This window comes from Astyanax mexicanus, chromosome 6 (genome assembly GCF_023375975.1).
Source record: "Astyanax mexicanus isolate ESR-SI-001 chromosome 6, AstMex3_surface, whole genome shotgun sequence".
In the NCBI taxonomy this organism is placed as follows: Eukaryota; Metazoa; Chordata; class Actinopteri; order Characiformes; family Acestrorhamphidae; genus Astyanax; species Astyanax mexicanus.
In genome coordinates, this window is record NC_064413.1 from 4,389,094 (window position 1) to 4,408,862 (window position 19,769).

The 19,769-nt window shown below is 38.3% G+C and overlaps 2 protein-coding genes across 2 annotated transcripts; both read right to left on the reverse strand.

Moving 5' to 3' along the window:
- Window positions 1-386: 386 nt before the first annotated feature.
- Window positions 387-5,818, reverse strand: LOC111193440 (trypsin). The gene is made up of 5 exons (XM_022674264.2): window positions 5,685-5,818; window positions 4,073-4,232; window positions 2,811-3,070; window positions 1,735-1,871; window positions 387-652 (listed from the first exon to the last, which is right to left on the reverse strand). Exons 1-5 carry the CDS (start codon window positions 5,722-5,724, stop codon window positions 503-505), a joined length of 747 nt encoding a protein of 248 aa, XP_022529985.1. The 5' UTR covers window positions 5,725-5,818; the 3' UTR covers window positions 387-502.
- Window positions 5,819-8,120: 2,302 nt separating this feature from the next.
- Window positions 8,121-18,681, reverse strand: si:ch211-261d7.6 (zinc finger protein 208). The gene is made up of 2 exons (XM_015606242.3): window positions 18,268-18,681; window positions 8,121-15,458 (listed from the first exon to the last, which is right to left on the reverse strand). Exons 1-2 carry the CDS (start codon window positions 18,608-18,610, stop codon window positions 11,194-11,196), a joined length of 4,608 nt encoding a protein of 1,535 aa, XP_015461728.3. The 5' UTR covers window positions 18,611-18,681; the 3' UTR covers window positions 8,121-11,193.
- Window positions 18,682-19,769: the final 1,088 nt, after the last annotated feature.

The window sequence follows — 19,769 nt, forward strand, 5'->3', positions numbered from 1 at the left end:
CACCCCTGCTGTAGGACATGTGTTTCTCAGTCCAGGCTGTGCTTTTCAATTGTCTTTTCTCTGTGGGTCTGTGAGTCTGTGCCCACTGCAGCCTCAGCTGTCTGTTCTTGGCTGAAAGTAGTGGAATCTGATGTGGGGTCTTCTGCTGTTACAGCTTTGTTTTTAATGGTTGTATTTTGAGATGCTTTTCTGCTGATCACTATTGTACAGGGTAGTGATTGGAGTTACTGTAGCCTTTCTGTCAGCTCCAACCAAACTGCCTAAGAATGCATTTTTTAGACGAAACTAATAAAAGTTATCACATTTAATGCATCACACTCTATATATATTATCTATGCATTATAATTTTTCCGTAAAAAAGAAAGAAAAGAAACACTTCCTGCATGTTTTGTGTTATCAGTACATTTTAATGAATGAGAGTCAGACCGGATGTGAAACACAGTTTGATTTGTCTGATTTGTTGTTTTTGAAATACACTCATTCGATCTGCGAAACGAAACGCTTAGTTATTAGCCATGATATCCTTGACCCAGTCAACATAGCGACAGACTTCAGTATAAACCCCAGGATATCCAGGAGCTGCACACTCATCACCCCACGACACAACCCCCTGCAGCTTCCCACCGCACACCAGAGGACCTCCTGAGTCAGCCTACCAAAAAAAAGAGGAAAAAAAAGGGTATGATAAATATTAAAAATAAATATTTCCATTTCCAACCATAATAGAAGATTTTATTTAATTTTGAGAGGTTTGTTTGACTAAGACAATGGTATAACATGTTTGGTGCTAAATATATTAATAGGAAAAAGTTCCATTTATAATAATTTTCCTTGTGTTTGCGGTTTCGGTCATCAATCTGAAGAATAAAAACTATATATATATATATATATATATATATATATATTAGGGGTGTCACGATTCTCTAAATCGTCGATTCGATTTTATTTCCGATTTTAGGGTCACGATTCGATTCGATTCTCGATTTTCTTTTTTTCTTTTTTTTTACAGCAGAGAGGCCTATGCCAGTTTTAGATTAGTCTGTGGTCAGTCATTGGTTTGATTCATCAAATTTACAATATCTTATTTCAAAAGGTGGGCTTGATATAAGTGATGCAAAGTGATACAAGTGATCTGTAATACACCACATTAGGCACTAATGGTCAAACTTAAATAATTTAATTAAGATATATATATATATAATGCCATCTAGTGGCTTTTTTGGTAGCAGCAGTGTGCGCTATTAAAACAGCAATGTGCAACATAACAAAATAAATAATAAAAAAATACAGGAAGAGTCATGTACAAAATAATAAAACCATTAGAGCCTTAACAAACTGAACTCTATCCTACTATAACAGTTAAACATGAAAAATAAGACTCGGCCCCTGAGAATGACAATTTTTTTTCTTTAATAAGATTTATTATTAACTTTATCTGAGAGAAAGATGCTCCTTAAGGTACCAAAACTATTAACATATTTGAGGCTAGACAAAACAACTGTTATTTTTATATATTCAAGATTTTCTTTAAGAAGATGAGAATGTCCACATTCTCTGGAGAAAGAGCTGCTCTTTGAGCTACAGTGTGCTGCACCATTTGCGGGAGGGATCGTCGATCCACTTTGTGACTTTGATGCTCGAGACCATGACATAATTTCGATCGATTTCGATAAAATATCGAAATCGTGACACATATATATATATATATATATATATATATATATATATATTTACCTGGCATGAGTCTTTGCCTCCCTCTAGAAATCCAGCGCAGAACATGTTCTGAGTGAACTGGTTCTTATAGGCTGCTTCACAAGCTGAGCGTGGAACCACAGGCAAGTCCAGGCACTGCAGTACAGAGGCGTAACTCTCTGAAAAAACATTAGACAAAGATATTATTATCATCTCTGAAATTAGATTATGTAGCTTTGTGCTGGAGTTAACCCGAACTGGCATCATCCACACTGCCATAAATTATGGCACTTCCCATTTATATATCAACTGAAAACCTCTGGAATATAATCAAGAGGAAGATGGATGGTCACAAGCCATCAAACCACCAAACTGAACTGCTTGAATTTTTGCACCAGGAGTAAAGCAGTATAAAGTTATCCAAAAGCAGTGTGTAAGACTGGTGGAGGGGAGAGAACATAATGCCAAGATGCATGAAAAAGAACTGTGATTAAAAACCACCAGGGTTATTCCACCAAATATTGATTTCTGAACTCTTAAAACTGTATGAATATGAACTTCTTTGCATTATTTGAGGTCTGAAAGCTCTTTTTTATAAAGTTATTCAAAAGCAGTGTGTAAGACTGGTGGAGGAGAACATGATGCCAAGACACATAAAACCTGTGATAAAAACCAGGGTTATTCCAACAAATATTGATTTCTGAACTCGTACACTCTTTTTTTTGTACTATTATTTATTATTTAGGTAAAAACATAAACTAATGTAATCTAAGATGATGAATTAAACAAGCAGGGCTGTCAAGTATTTCAGACAACTTTTTACTAGAAGTTAAGTAAAAGTTAAAATCATCGGAATAATAATTACTTCAGTAAAGTATAGATAACCAACATTTCTACTCAAGTAGTTTTTTAATAACTCTCTTAAGCTGATATAGTTTCAGTATTCAGTATACCTATACTTAAAAATCTGGCATTTAAGTAATGGCGTAAATCTGGCCCAGTGTGTTTGAGACAAGTGTGTGTGATCTTTTTTATTTTGGAGTTTTTATTCAGCATAAAAGTGCAAAGTATCAGTAACATTTATGTTAAAAGCAGTATTATTGTGGTGGTCTCCTCACCTCCAGTGGTGATCTGATTACCCCACCCAGACACCAAGCACTGCTCCCCTTCCTTTGCACATGTGGTGGCCAGTGGAATCGGCTGCACGTACTGATTGAAAACAGCAGGCTGGCTCAGCTTGATCAGCATGAAGTCGTTGTCGTATGTAGATTCGTTGTAGTCGGGATGAGTTATGACCTTCTCTGCCCAGATCCTCTGCTCCGTGCCCTCGTCTTGAAACACGTGATGTTCCCCAAGGTGGAGAGCTAGATTAGAGGGCCTTTAAATTCAACAGGTTGTTTTTTCATAAATGCTGTATATTCCTCTTTCCACATACAGGGGTTGGACAATGAAATTGAAACACCTGTCATTGTAGTGTTTAGGGAGGTTTCATGGCTAAATTGCACCAGTAAGAGCAGAGTGTGAAGGTTCAATTAGCAGGGTAACATTATGGGTGACATACCAGAGTTCAAAAGAGGACAAATTGTTGGTGCACGTCTTGCTGAAGCATCTGTGACCAAGACAGCAAGTCTTTGTGATGTATCAAGAGCCACGGTATCCAGGGTAATGTCAGCGAGATACCACCAAGAAGGACCAACCACATCCAACAGGATTAACTGTGGACGCTGTAAGAGGAAGCTGTCTGAAAGGGATGTTCGGGTGCTAACCCGGATTGTATCCAAAAAAACATAAAATGACGGCAGAATTCAGTGTGCACCTCAACTCTCCTGTTTCCACCAGAACTGTCTGTCAACACAATAAATTACTGTGCTCTAAAACCAAGTGTTTCAGTTTCATTCTCCAACCCCTGTATATAGACACTCATATTACAGATACACTAGTGCATCTCAAAAATAAAATAGAAATAGAATATCTTTGAAAAGTTACTTTATTTTAGTAATTCAGTTAAAAATGTGAAACTCACATATTATATAGACGTATTACAGCCAATGAAAAACCAAAAAATCAGTGTCTCTGAAAATTTGAATATTATAGAAGACCGTTTTTGCCAACTGTGCCCTAATTAACTAACCTTTTCCTTTCTTCCTGGGTTTACCTGCTTTGAGATCAACTGTTCTGCAATTGGGTTCAACAACCCTCTGGGCTGGAGAGCTACTAGTCTGTAGCGCTCCATCCCATTACACTTCATTTTCCAAAACAGACTTTTTTTTTGCGGCCCGCCACGTAATGGCTTGGAAAATATCTGGCGAACAGATATTTTTGGCATTTTGGCAACATAGTAAATTATTATATAAGAAGTAAATGAATGTAAGTTACTCACGTGAGGTAACAGTGTGCAGCAGACACTGCCCATCTTTCACTGATTAAAGCTGCACCGCACCAGCGTTCACCATCACCGTCTGTCACATATATCTGCCACGGCTGGGAGTGAGGTTGACACGCGTATCCTCCCACGATCCTGTCGTCTGCTCTGCTGCATGCTGTTACACAGTTAACGTTTCAACAGGTGTTATATCACAACTTCACAAATATATACACATCTCTGCTGCAAAATGCTTTATATCTAATAATGCTAATAATGCTAATGGCATTAATAAACTAATGCTAATATTCAAGAGCTAGTAGCTTAATTCTAGTAGTAGGTTATCACTAAGCTAACACCATTGGACAAGAATTGAACACACAATGAACAAACTATGAAGGAACACGTAAGGAATCATGTTGTAACTTTAAAACAAACCAAAAAACTCTTGCTCTTCCATTTCCTGGCGCGGTCCTGATAAGAGCCAGTTTCATCACTTACTTTAAGTAATATCAAGTTCTTTAAGTGACTCTGAAAGACTGACCTAAAATATATAATATAATCTGGTTTGTTTAACAATTTTTTTGTTTACTAAATAATTCCATGTGTTTCTTCAAAGTTTGGGTGACTTTAGTATTAATCTAAAATGCAGATTTGTTTTTAATAATGAAAAAAAAAAACTGATTTTAAGTTGTGTCCAAACTTTTACGAAAATACTTTTACTGAATATATATATATATATATATATATATATATATATATATATATATATATATATATATATATATATATATATATATATTAATTTTACACTGTTTCTTTGGTTTAAGTGAGATACAACCAAGAAAAGGGAGATTCAAATAATATTATATTGAATTCTCAGTCCACAAATGATAATTTAATGCTGTGGAAATTCAAAGAACTTAAAAAAAAATCATCCTAAACTCTACCTTTTATATAGCTGTCCCTCACTACGTGATTATATTGTCACTAACCAGTGAAAAACAAGTATTTCCAAAACAGCAGCTAAGCCTTCTTAACTTTTAATGGAAGTTAAAGTAAAAACTGTTTATTTCAGGTCATTTTGGAGAAATTCTATTGGTCCTTCATCAAGAAATTTTAACACAGTGTAAGAGACGGTTTGTATGATGAAATTATGTAGTAAACTAAAAATCAACAAAAAAAATGGTCAGCGATGACATAAATAAAAAATATGATTCACAAATAAAAATGCATTGGTTACAAATCAAGAATTTCATCTTGCCTTTAATCATCTTAACCAAAATAATGGGCTTTAACATGAACAGGACTGTAAAAAAACAAACATTTTAGGATTATATTAAATGCATTTAGAACATAAAGACTTACATGGACTATATATTTAGTAAAAAAAAAAAAAAAAAAAAAACATGCAAAAGTCCAAATAATCACAATATTTCTAAAAAGAGAATAATCTAAATAAGAATGCTTTCTGTCTTTAGTAATTTCTGAATATGTTAAGACCTTAAACAGTTTTATATACATTGGGTCTCTATGCAATTCTATCATATTTGCTCATAAAAAAAAAATAATAATAATAATATCCTTATATTCCTTAAAGCAAGAAATCGGTATAGATATAAATACTCACCCACAGTTAGCAGCAGCAACACAGTAACAATAGACCTCATTAATACTGATGAAGGATTAAACTTGAAGGAGGACAAAAAGACGAGGCAGCTCGTGTCTGTGTGAGTTGATTACTGCTTCAGCTTCCTGGCAAAACCATAGAATTCTGTTCAAACCTTCTTATCTGGAAAACCTGTCAGAGATATTACTGGTTCAAGGTGTGCAAACAGTCCTCAAAGTACTGTGTCCTTACGAGCAAAAAAAAAAAAAAAACTTCAGTTCTGGGAAACACTGTTTGTATCCAGTAAGAAGCACCTACAGTATGATTACAGCTAAACACATAAATTAATATTCTTAATTCAGTATAGTGTAGTATTCAGAATAGCCCTATTTCAGTAATGTTCTAATTCATATCATTAAAAAAAACTACTCAACTTCAAAGTAAGAACTTTGAAGTTATCCTCAAGTGCAGTAGCAAAGACCATCTAAAGCATGAAGTGCTGACTTTGGACTTGATAGAACACAGTGGATCAACACCAGCAGATATCAGCATGACTCTCCAAACCATCACTGATTGGTGGAAACTTCACACTAGACCTCGAGCAGTTTGGACTTTGTGTCTTTCCACTCTTCCTCCAGACTCTGATCCCTTGATTTACAAATGAAATGTAAAATTTACTGATGATCAGTGATGCTTTGGAGAGACATGTCATCTGCTGGTGCTGATCCACTGTGTTTTATTATCAAGTCCAAAATCTTACAGCACTTCATGCTTCCCTCTCCTACTGACAACTTTTATGGAGATGTGGATTTCATTTTCCAGCAGGACTTGGCACACTGCCCACACTACCAAAAGTACCAATTGGTCTTGTTTAATATTTTAGTTTTCTGAGACGCTGATTTAAGGGTTTTCATTGGCTGTAAGCCATAATAATCAACAATAAAATAAATAAACGCTTAAAATAGATCACTCTATATAATATATGAGTTTCACATTTTTAACTGAATTAATGAAATAAAGTAACTTTTCAGTGATATTCTAATTTTTTGAGATGCACTAGCATAGGCCAAAAATGTGTAGGTCTTGGCATCTGAAAGGGCTTGAAAGAAAAAGTACACTAATGTTCCTTTATCATGGACACCCAAATGCGGTTCTCTACTTTCTTTCTACTTATCCTTTAAGACCCCTGTGACACCATAACGGCCTCTTCCTATCTGTTTCCTGGTGAACTGTCAGCGTGTAGACAGGGAGGAAGTTGCACTTGTTGCACTGTTAGCATAGGAAACCAGTTGCCCTATTTGACCTCACACTGTGCAGTTTGATTTAGGACGTGTCAGTGTGTCTTTGCTATCATAACAATGGGAAAAGTACACCTTGCATGGATGGAAATGCGCTAAAAGCATGTACTAATTCTCTTAATTAATCAGGAGTGTGTTTTGGGCATAACATGAAATAAATAAATCAGCACATCACTTGCCATTCCCTTTAAGAGCAGGAAGCACTCTTACTTTGGCACATTGCTATTTCAAGGACGCAGCTCCCTGGATGTGTCCAATGCTTCCCAACAGAGAAAACTAACCTGCTCATTCATACTCGATTATTCTGTTTATTGTTGATGTAAATGTCTGCATAGCTGCCAACATGAACGCTCTATGGGTTTGTACATTGTTTATGCATCAAACTAAAAACACAATGCACCAGCTGAAAGTAAAAGGCATGCACAGGAACATATGCAAACAATTAACCAATGCTATTGAAACATATACTCCAAATTTCAATAGTAAAGCTGCAAAATGACTTTTATATTGAAGTTCATTACATTTGGAGAAAATTATATTTTTATCAGACAGTGACAATAGGACATTGTGTCCAATAAAAGCAGAAAAATTCTCAAGAACCATGGATTCAGTTTCTGAATCAGTTTCTCTGATTTTGCTATTTATAGTTAAAGAGTAACATTCACATTGTTGTTTTATTATATAAACTACAGACAACATTTCTCCCAAATTCCAAATGAAAATATTGTCAATTAGAGCATTTATTTGCAGAAAATGAGAAATGGCAGAAATAACAAAAAAGATGCAGAGCTTTCAGACCTCAAATAATGCAAAGAAAACAAGTTCATATTTATGAAGTTTTAAGAATTAAGAAATCAATATTTGGTGGAATAACCCTGGTTTTTAATCACAGTTTTCATGCATCTTGGCATCATGTTCTCCTCCACCAGTCTTACACACTGCTTTTGGATAACTTTATGCCTTTACTCCTGGTGCAAAAATTCAAGCAGTTTAGCTTGGTTTGATGATTATATTCCAGAGGTTTTTAATTTGGTAAAATCAAAGACAATCATAATTTTTAAGTTGATTTTGGTGGTTTAGTTCAGAGGTTCTCAAACATACCATATAGTTTTTTTTTTTTAGCAGGGATGCTTCATATACTGCACGAAACAGACAATGATTAGCATAATCACAGGTTTATTTACACATTTTAATATAATCATGGATTTCGATCTTATAGTACACGTTACACACTTCTTACAACACACTCTTTCTACCAGGGACTCGTTAATTATAACAACAAGGTCGTTTCAATAAGCAGCAGCAGTTCTTTTTTCGTAAGAACAAATCTTTATAAAAAACGTCAAAAGGAAAGTGATTAGAGTTTAGGAGAGTTTAACTCAAGAAAGAAACACAGGAGAGAAATCACAAAATAATACCTAATTAAACATACATACCCAGTCACTTTCAAAAACAAATCTACCACAAAGACTGATTTAATTAGCATGTACTTGATTCAACGGAAATAAAAAAAATAATATCTACACTCCTTTTTAATGCTTACTGAAGGCCAAAAAGAACTACACATTATACATATATGTATATTAAAAATACTTTCAAACTTTCAACACTCAAGAAAAAAAAAGTCACCAGATACATCATATTAACATGCCTGGTGCAGAATTCTTAGCTATGTAGCTCTACGTATTGTATAAGAGTATCGTAGCAGATAGTGTTGGTGTATCAGTTGTAACTGGTGTGTGGTTTCTTAGCCTAAGGGCAAAACAAGGGTAAATTTTCCCAAAAACTTTCAACAATAGTCCTCAGTCTAAGCGTAAAGCCTGCTGGGAAACACTAAGCTATATGTGTAGGAGATACCACGTCAAATCTAAAGTGCTTTAAAGGAGAACTCCGGTGTAAAATGGACTTTTGTTGTAGTAAACCATGATAAAAAAACATGTACTTACCTTTGTTAAATAGCACTGTTCCGCTCTCCTCTCGCTTTCTGAGATCCAGTAATTTTGTGCTTTTTGCCTAGCACTCAGTACAACTGCTGTATTGGGGCATATTTTACCCCAATAAATTCAAAGGTTCAAAGTAGCTTCACACCTCCTTGGTAGAATCCAGAGACTAAAAGCTATGCAGAGTCTATGTATATATGTCTGTGTCATTATCAGTACAGTGATAGCGGCGCCCAGAGCTACAAAGAAGTGCTGTGGAATGTAAACAGTGCTTTTTAAATGAACTTCTTGTGCACTTTTAAAGTTATTAATGCCTTTTTTTTAAATGTCAGGGCTCTCTGGATTCTACCAAGTAGGTGTGAGGCTATTTTGAGCAAATTATGCCCCGTGTCACCCAGTTTGAAGGGTGTTTGGACAAACTGTTAAAATGTCTGGATCTCGGAACGCTGTAGGAGAGCGGAGGTGTGCTATTCAACAAAGGTAAGTACTTTTTTTTAATCATGTTTTACTACAATCAAATAAATTTTGAACCAGAGCTCCCCTTTAAGGTAGATAAGAGCTTCAGAAGCGAATGCTACTGAAGTAAGATGAACCAGTGTGTCACGTGTCTGTTAGAACAGAGTTAAACCAACCCCAGAGATGTGTTTACAAGCTCTAAATTGTAAGAAAAGGGAGAACAAAATAATAGAAGAGTGAATTCCATGTCTTTTACAGTCTTCTATACACAATTCAGTCCACAGCATCTTCTAGTTAAAACTGGAAACATTTCTAGGAATAAAACAAAATGATTATCACTGAAATACAATTCAACATTTATCATTAGAATTTCTTTAAAGAAAAAAACAACAAAAAAAAAAACCAACAAAATAATTACAATGTTAGCTATATATATATTCATATACATTCTAGTTTGCTGTAGTGTCCCAGGATTTTTAATCGCAAGATTTACCACCTTTATTACAGTGCACCCGCTAATAATAAATTTTATGAGAATTTTATGGTTGAAGGTACAAGTACATCTCAAAAAAAAAAAAAAAAAGAAAAGATTATTATTGAAAAGTTACTTTATTTCACTAATTCAGTTCAAAATGTGAAACTCATATTATATAGATGTATTAAACACAGAGTGATCTATTTTACGGCCAATGAAAACCCATTACCCTAATATTATATAAGACCCATTGTTGCTTTTAAGCAAAGTGGGCAGTGTGCCGAGTCCTGCTGGAAAATGAAATCCTCATCTCCATAAAAGTTGTCAGTAGCAGAGGGAAGCAAGAAGTGCTGTAAGATTTTGTGGGAAAACAAAACTGCATTGACTTTAAACTTGATAATAAAACACAGTGGATCAACACCAGCAGATGACAGACATGTCTCTCCAAACCATCACTGATCATTAGTAAATTTTCAATTTTACATTTCATTTGTAAATCAATGGGTCAGAGTCTGGAGGAAGAGTGGAGAGACACACAGTCCAAACTGCTTGAGGTCTAGTGTGAAGTTTCCACCAATCAGTGATGGTTTGGAGAGACATGTTATCAGTGTAGATCTATATATAGTTTCACATGTTGAACTGAATTACTTAAACAAAGTACTTTTTCATTGATATTCTATTTTTTAGGATGCACCAGTGTAGAATATTCATTCATGTTTACTTTATATCTAAAAAATAAAACTGAAGACATCTATATTTACAAATGGTGTTAATTTACACCATCAACCTATCAAGAGTTATACATTGATCTGGTTTGTTCAATTACTATTTGCTTTTACTATGTGAAACCATTTCATCATTTCATGATGAATAGTCTCACAAAACAAGATTTCAGAAGTTTGCTACTAAAACAGCAGTGATAGCATCTCTATGCTAACAATAATCAGATCAGAAGCACCTTAAGGACATCTATACTGACGCAAAAGCAAGACTTGATTTATATGGAAATTACCTCTGAAAATTAAGGTTTTGGGCAAAATGTGTTAAACAAATCTGTTGACTACTAAACAATATTTAGCAAGAGCACAGTAATGAACTTGAGACTGGTCAATCTGGTCAAAAAACTGGTTATTTAAACGGATTTAACCTGAATTTAGCAGCTATCCTGATTGAACATTTGCAGGACACATCAAAAGGAGCACAGACATGATTTTTAGTTTATTTTTTACGCTTTACATGATCACCCAGAAATCACTCTTTTACATTCCAACGAGGGTTACTTCCACATTATCTATCTGTGCATTTGTGAAAATTCTAGAAGGACCTTTACGACAGTAAATAGAGGCTGTGCAGACTGTAGTTCAGCACACTCCTTGTGCATGCTCAATGTAATGCTGATGCAAGTCCGTTTCCTGATCGAAAGATGAGCCACACTCGATACAAGTCAGGCTGTCGCTGTTTTTAGAAGCTTTAGAAGGGGCAGATAAGCTGGAGTCTCTTAGCTCTTTATCACCCAAACACTCCTGATGGTGGTCAATGAGGTCTCTGATGTCATCAAAAGTCTTAGGGCACAGAGAGCAGTGATAGGGCTCCTCGTTTTTGTGGACAGCCTGGTGCTTCTGAAGTGCAAGAGGGGAGGAAAACGTTTCGTTGCAGCGAGAACATTTGCGGCTCTTGCTCGACTGCGATACGACAGCGTTCGTGGGTGGCCTCACTTGGGACAAGGGCTTCGCACCTGAAGAGCATGCTGAGGCTTGAGGTTTGGCTGAAGACCCAAATGCTGAGGAGGTATTAAATCTGTAACGGAGCTCAGTTGGGAGGCGCCTGCGAACTTCGTCATGCCAAGCAAGATGTTGCTGCAGCTGGCTTTCGGTCCAGAAGCCACGGCAGCAGAGCGCGCAACTGTGCGGCCGGGTCCTCGCCGCCTCTTTGTGCGCGTGCAGCTGATCCTCGGTGGGAAAAGCTTTGCCACATTTGTAACATTTGTAGAAACATTTGGTTGTAGGATCGATGACTGGAGAATGTGGCGGCGAAACTGGCCTCTCTGCTACAAGCGGTTTGACCGTTTTGTGTAATGGTTTTGGAGCGTCAGCGCATGACGTGCAAGCGCGTTCGTGATTAAACAAAGCTCCGAGCGAAGTGTAGCGTCTACCACATCTTGAGCAAGCCAAAGGCTTAACGTCTACCTCAGTGCTTGCAGGTGGACGACCTGCTCTAACCCTTCGATGTTTCTGCCAATTGTGAGCGCGAAGACCTCGCATGTTTGAGAAGCTCTTTCTGCAGAGCGTGCACTGATATTTTATCCTCAGCCTGTTTCCTTTAACCGGAATCATTTGGAATGTGGGCGAATCGTCATCGTCACAATCAGCGCCAACACCACCATAATCGTCCTCATCATCATCAGCAAAGGATTTGATGGGCTGACCTGAAATCTGTGCACTAAAGTTTTTAGACTCAGTTTTTAACATCAGTTTCTTCGCATCTACTGAGAGATCAGGATCACTGGAATGGTGGGAGGAGATGTGGGAGGCTAAAAGAGACTCGCTAGGGAAAGTTACGTCACAGTCTGCACATGCAAAACCGCTTTCAGAAGAAATATTTGCAACTTCAGTGGGATCACTCCTTCTAAACTCATTATCAGTCTGGGTCTGATCCACCGGAGGGTGGTATTTCTGGTGTCGGCGAAGAACGCACAGGTAGAAGAATCTTTTACCACATACGTTACACGCGTAATTTCCAACTCCCTTGTTTTTCCTAGACATATTACTACTATTCTTAGAGAAGCACCTAGCCATTCTTTTGTCTTTGTGCCATCGCGCATGTGTGCCAAGAGCTGCGTTAGTAGAGAAATTCCTTCCACATTCTTGACAAGTAAACGGGAATTTGCCTGCCTGCTCTCCAGATTTTTCTTGGGGAACGTTCTGCCATTCGGAGCTCTCGAAAGGGCGGCCTTTCATGTGAATTCTCCTATGGAAATGAAGAGCACCCACAACTGAGAACGCTTTTCCACAGTCCTCGCATTTATGTGTCAAATCGGCAGAATCGGGAGTTTCAGACACTGTTGTTTCTGCCTCATTTTGGCTGTTCTTGTGGATTTGAACATTGGGGTCATTCTCTTGGACTACATTCAACTGATTCGATTGATTCCCCTGGCTCTCCTCCGCCGGTTTCTCAGGCTCAGTCTTTGGCTTCACGCAGTGTTTTTGATGAGTCTCTAATGCTGACTCACTAGTAAAAAAGGCAAGGCAAGTTTGGCACTGAGGTCCATTAGAGGAATGAGACGAGTTTGTTGCTTCAATCGGAAGGCCCGTTTCGTAGCCGTGACATTTCATGTGGAACTGAAGTGCCATAGCACGAGAGAAAAGCTTCCCGCAATCAGGACAACTGTAGGAGTTCTTTTTTAGCTGCCCAAGCTGATAGTCAAATGACTTCACAGGAGGTAGGTTATTACTGGCGTCGTGAATTAGCTGATGTTTTAGAAAGCAGCCAAGCATGCGATAAGATTTTCCACAGACTGCACATTTGTATTCTTCTTTCGGCTCAGGGTCGACATTACGATGTACGACGCCTCTTTTACGGCCCCGCCTCTTACGTCTTACGCGCTCGCCTTCAGGCTGACGGGAGCCATCTGAACTGCCCGTGCCAACGCCTGCACACTGCGGTTGATACTGCTTGTGATGAATGAAGGCTCCCATAGACCAAAAGCCTTTCCCACATTTTTTACAGTGATGTACCTTGGGGCCTAACAGCGTCTTAGTTGGATTAAAATTCTCCATCTTTTTCTCATGACCCTCCTTACCACTGCACACCTTCTGATGGCTGTAAAGACCACCGGCATGGGCATAGCGTTTGTTGCACTCCAAGCATGCATAGGGTTTCTTTTTTAAAATATCGTGGTGTTGCTGGTGAGAGTTCAAAGCAGAAAGGCGAGAAAACTGCATTTCACATAGTTCACACTTAAAGCTATTTTTCTGCAGATTTTCAAGTTGATATGAGATAGACTTGTAAGGTTGTCGGTCCTCGTGCTTCCCCAGATGAAAGTAGTGAGCAGCCTTGGAGAAACTTTCATGACCACAAATTTCACATTCAATTTTCCTGATGGGCTTCTTGACGACATTCCTCCGTATGCGAGGTTTTTTGCCCATCGCCCCTCTGTGCCATAACAAGTGACAGCGCAGGGCTACTGCCTTTACAAAGGTTCTGTCACAATGGGGACAATCATACTTCTTGCCATCTAAAGGAGGGCTTCTGTCCAGCCCTGCGTTTACAAATGCCTCCTTGAAATGCTCATAGCCGACCTGTACGATTTTTACATTCATCTGTGGGTTCACTGGCTCAGAGGGGACCGCGTCGGCCTGTTGACTCAAGTTTAAACTAAAGTCCTCTCTTTCATCCTGGTCGGATTCACAAACCAGCTCAAGATTTAGATCCTGTTCCGAGTTACAGTCGCTTCCAGAATCTGAAGATTCTGTTACACTGACAATTTCGAAACCATTGTATGACCTCACACGATCATTTACGCTGATGTCTTCATCGGAAGAGTTTAACTCCCTCTCCAAAACATCAGCTTGCAAAGCATCAGTTGAGTACACCACAGCACCAACAGCAAAGTGCTCAGCCTTGACTTGCTTTCTCTGGAAGGAGCTGGGGGTGTGTTCGGCAGGTTGCGATGTTTTAGAGCTCTTCTCCACGATGTCGTTAAAAGCATCAGTGTGACAAAGCTGATGTGACTGCAGGGCAGAGGCACGAGAAAATCGAAGACCACATTCTTCACATTCAAAAGCCTTCTTCTGGAGCTGTACCACTTGACTATGGAAAGACTTCGCTGCCTCTTCGTTACTGTGAGCTAACCTCTGATGTTTATCATAGAAAGTCAGTGAGGTGAAAACTCTGCCACACTCCTTGCATGTAAAAGTCTGCCCAGTGCCACGAAGTTTTGCTCGTCTTTTATGCCAATGCTGGTGACAAGAAAGGGCCAGGGGGGTTAGAAAGCTTTTGCCACATTCGCTGCAGTCGTACGGCCGCTTCTGTTCCGACTTAACCTTTCCCACCTCTGTGCAGGTGGTGGAGAACCTCTGATGTGTCCCTAGTCCACATAGAGTGCGAAAGGATCTGCCACAGAGGCAATCAAACTGCTTTTTCTCAGACTCTTCTACCTGCTCAGAGCTTGTGTCAGCTGTGTGTTCAGTCTGAGCAGGATCTTGATCATCTGAGATAATTTTCTCAGTTTTCTCTGCTTTGGTGGTGCACTCTACTTGTTTCTTTTTTAGATGGTCTACCTCGTGTGAAACAGACTCTGCAGGCTGCTTGTGTGATTGTTGGTGATTGGTTGGATCTTTAACTGAGCTCTGACCGGTGTCAGAAATCGACTGCTGCTCGTTATCTTGGTTATGATGTTCAAGTTGGTGGGTGAAAAACTCTTTGGAGCTGGAAAAGGTGCGCCCACACAGAGCGCAGCACAACGTCTGCCGACCTCCATCTGTCGAGACCAGCAGATCGTCCCACTCAGAGTCTGTGTCCAGGCAGACTATTGGGCCGTCGTGAGTGTGCTCGCGACTGTGCTCCAGGTAAGCCTCCTTGTCCCTGAATGCCTCACTGCAATCTTCACAGCGAAATGGCCAATCCTCTGAAAATAGAAATAAAAAGAAGAAAATTGAGGTTTAGGATGACTTGGGTTGACAGTGAGAAGAGGAAAGACTCAAACTCAATGCTAACTGAATAAAAAAATAAATACAAATAGGCACATAATATAACATGGCTATAAATCTTATTTATATTAATGCAATTAAATAAATTAAACCAATAAAAAATAAGGTTAATGCTTATTCCTGCTCATTCACTATTCCTGAGGCTCTACCACCCTGCAGAGTTTACCTCCCCCACTAATCTGAGACACCTTATCCAGGTAATTGGGGCCTTCAGGGACCTGAGATAATTCTAGACTCAGGTGTGTCAGATCAGAAATCTCCAGGGTGGTAGGCCTTCAGGAATAGGAATGAGCACCCTACTGTAAAATTACTCACACAGGTCAGTTATTCAACAAAAGCCCATCAAAGATTCATTATTATAAGGTTGTACATACATACCAAATTCACTCAACTGGTTATTTTAATGTCACTTCTTTCAGTTTAGTAAAATTTTGATCAACAGAACATATATATATGCAGATTGTGGGAAAGGTTGGCTGTTTCATGTCTTATTCAAATGCTTAAGCCTCAAGCTTACATGATGTGCTATTTTATATAAATCCACTAAACACATGATACATCAAACACACACACACACACACACACACACACACACACACACACACACACACACACACACATATATAGAGACCACTGTTAATATTTTGTTAGCATAAAATTAAAATCATACTTTCATATTTCTAAAAATGGGTACAGAAGAAGCAAAATCCTTTCATTCATTTTAATGAAAGTCAATGTAAAAGTGTATTACTACAAGCCATTTTGCAGCATTTATGTTGGTTTAAAAAATGAAACCCTGCCAAATTCACATTATGATTAAAAAAAAACAAAAAAACAGCGACCCCCTTAATAAACCAATGTGTCACAATGGGTCAATAAACTACACTTCCCATAATACACTACCGACCAATCACCGAATCACAGAGCAAGGTTGTCCACTAACCAGCACTCCCTGGAAAACAGCAGAGGATAACCAGACATTTACCTGATGTTTATGCGTTTCTTTGCAGTTTGTGATTAATTATTAACACTTCTACTATTATACTATATAACACTTCTGACACCCTATAATAGAACATTTAAGTAAAGCATGTTTATATGGGCTTAAATCACTGCTGTACAAGGATAATGGGTCTGCCATGGTAATGCATTTATATCAAAGTGAACATAAACAAGCTGTTTAAGCTGTTTTTCAAAGGTGGAAAAGTAAAAACAATCATACCCGATAGTGACATGGCAGCTAGCTGGTTAACCAGCTCTTGCCCATTATTCCATAAGTGTCCAGAACATGTTTGACCAACTTTGGCTGGCTATGCTGTATTTTTCAGTAAGGCATGCTAGCTTAGCCAGCATATGCAGTGTTCATAGCTAGTTAAATGAAAAAATAGACAGACAGGTGTGCTTTAATGCAGTATTTCTGAAGCCTGGCCCTGGAGGCCTTCTTCTTTGTATTGTTTTAGAGGTTTTCATTCTCCCAAAACACACCTGGCTCTGCTAATGAGCTAGATTAGCTCATTAAACAGCCCACTATTGAGATGTAGGCTAAACAATGTGTTTAAGCAGCAAGGAAAGCTCTAATTAGCAACATTTGCGAGGCCGTGGACTTACAAAAACACTGTGTAAGCCATGAAATAAAATTACCCTTATTGGTAGCGTATGTGACAATGAATTTTGGTCATGCTGGCCATGCCGTCCAACTAGTTGGTCATACTGGCCATTTAGATATCTGAAAAGTTGAAAAACATCTAACTAAACTATTTACTTGTCCAACTCAAACAGTTAAATTTTAACCAACTATGGCTGGCAATGCTGTATGTTTCAGCAGACTAACCAGTATTAATAGCTAGCTAGTTTAATGAAAAAATAGACAAACAGGTGTATTTTAATGCAGTATTTCTTAAGCCTGGCCCTGGAGGTCTTCTTCTTTTTATTTTTTAGGTGTTTTCATTCTATCAAAACACACCTGGCCCTGCTAATTAGCTAGGTTAGCTCATTAACAACCTTGTATTGAGATGTAGGGTAGCTAAGCTGTGTGTTAAAGGAGGAAAAGCATTCATTAGCAACCTTTGTGGGGCAGTGAACATAAACTAAAATTACCATTATAGGTAGTGTATGTGACATAAAATGTGGGATATGCTGGCCATGCTGTCCAACTAGCTGGTCATACTGGCTATATGGACATTTAGGCTTGCGAAACATGTAACTAAACTTTACTTTACTTGTCAAACCAGATAAAAGGATATCTTATACTGGTCAACTAGTATAGCCAACTTAGGCTGGTCATAATGTATTTCTCAGCAGGGTTGGTAGCTATAGACTAGGTATATAGCTAGCTTAATGGAAAAATAGATAGCCAGGTGTATTTTAATGCAGTATTTCTCAAGTTTGGTCCTGAAGGCCTTCTTTTTTGTATTTTCTCGTGTGTTTTCTATTCTCTCAAAACACACATGGCCCTGCTAATTAGCTAGGTTAGCTAATTAACATCCCACTATTGAGATGTAGGGTAGCTAAGCTGTGTGTTAAAGGAGGAAAAACACTAGTTAGCAATATTTGTGGGGCAGTTAACATAAAATAAAAATACACCATACTGTTAAATTAGCTGCTTTGCTGGCTAACTATCTTAGCTAGCGTTAGTCAAAAGCCACAGCCAAACAAACATATAACGTTAAATAACTAGCTAGGTAAACTAGCTTTGCTAACATTATCTTAAGATTTTGAGCTTCCCACCTTCCATATTTTCATCTCTGACAGTCTGCTCTTCTGAATCCTCCCCGGACTCGTTCAGGCGGACGGTTATATACTCATTTTCCTCAATCTGCTCCTCTTTTATTTTAATCAGCGGCACCGCCACCCCCTGCGGCTCCTCTCCTCCATGCTGCCCGGCCTCTTCTGCAGGGACCCCGGCAGGCAGCTCCCCATCCACCCCGGTCTCTTCCAGGCCCGAATCTCCCTCGCCGCTCCCCGAAGCCGGGCTCTGCTCTTGTGGCGCGTCTTCCCTGTTTTCCGTAGATGAATTCTCAGCGCTTGTTTGCAGCAGAGAGCCCTCCTCCGCCGAGTAAACAGCAGCCATGTTGCTCCTGTACCGCACGGAAACACGGGCACATTTCGCGGCAAAGGGCCACAGCGGAGAGGCGGAGCGTAGAGCAACGGTAGATTTTCTATTTTTTTATTTTCCACACGTATTCAGTAAAGTCCCGCCTTCCTTCGCCAGAATTGGCGGATGTTATAGACTTCTACTCTACGATTGGCTAAAACAATGTATTGCCTTCTAGTCCGCCTATCGCGGGCGCCAGTAACTACCACTAGCCAATCACAGCAAAAGAAACGGGATTTGTCTGAAAACGAGTGCGAAAATAAAAACACAGCTAAACAGTGAAAAGCATTGCTGAAATAAAGAGAGCAAGAATTATATTTTAGGGCAGAAATAAAATATATGTATATATATATGTCATCACTTTTTGGGAGATTTTTTTTTCTTTGGGAAACATTTTATTCAGAATAAAATTTTATTTTATTTTGATAACAAGCTGATTATCTGAATCACCACTGCTTTATGATGCTCACAAACAAAAAAAACTGCTAATAGCATGCTGTACTGTAAAATTATGATACTTTTCAAGTTTAAATTCAAATTAATTTATTAAAACGCATTCTGCTGGTGTGGTCTGCCTGCTAGGGCTAGTACCGTATTTTTCACACTATAAAATCCTTTTATTTTCCCCCAAAAAACGTGAGTGCTCCTTATAATTTACTGTTTAAGAAATAGACAAAAGTTTACTACTGAATGTATGAAACTCTTTATTCTTAAGTTTATACTAAATACAACTTTTATATTTGTTTTGCTGCACATATATGTTCTTGAAATGAATTGTAAAATATGCAAAGTTTTGTCATATCGCCAAGAATATTGTTATCCCAAAAATATAAAATCCCTGAAATACAGTGATAAAATGTCCACCCAAGATAAAATGTCTCTTCTTACAGTTTGGTCATTTACCATTTGGCAACCAGAATAAACTATGAGAATAAAGATCTTAGAGCTGCTGATCTTATGCTGTCCATACACCACACGACTTTCAAAAGACTCTGAAAAGACTTTTAAAGACCCTATCACATCTAAAGACAAGTCACAGACTTTTTACTCACAAGCTAAGATTTTGCAAAGACTGAGGATCTTGCAGGGTCACTATTTGTAAGACTTGCAACTAGATTCTTTCTAAGATTATTTC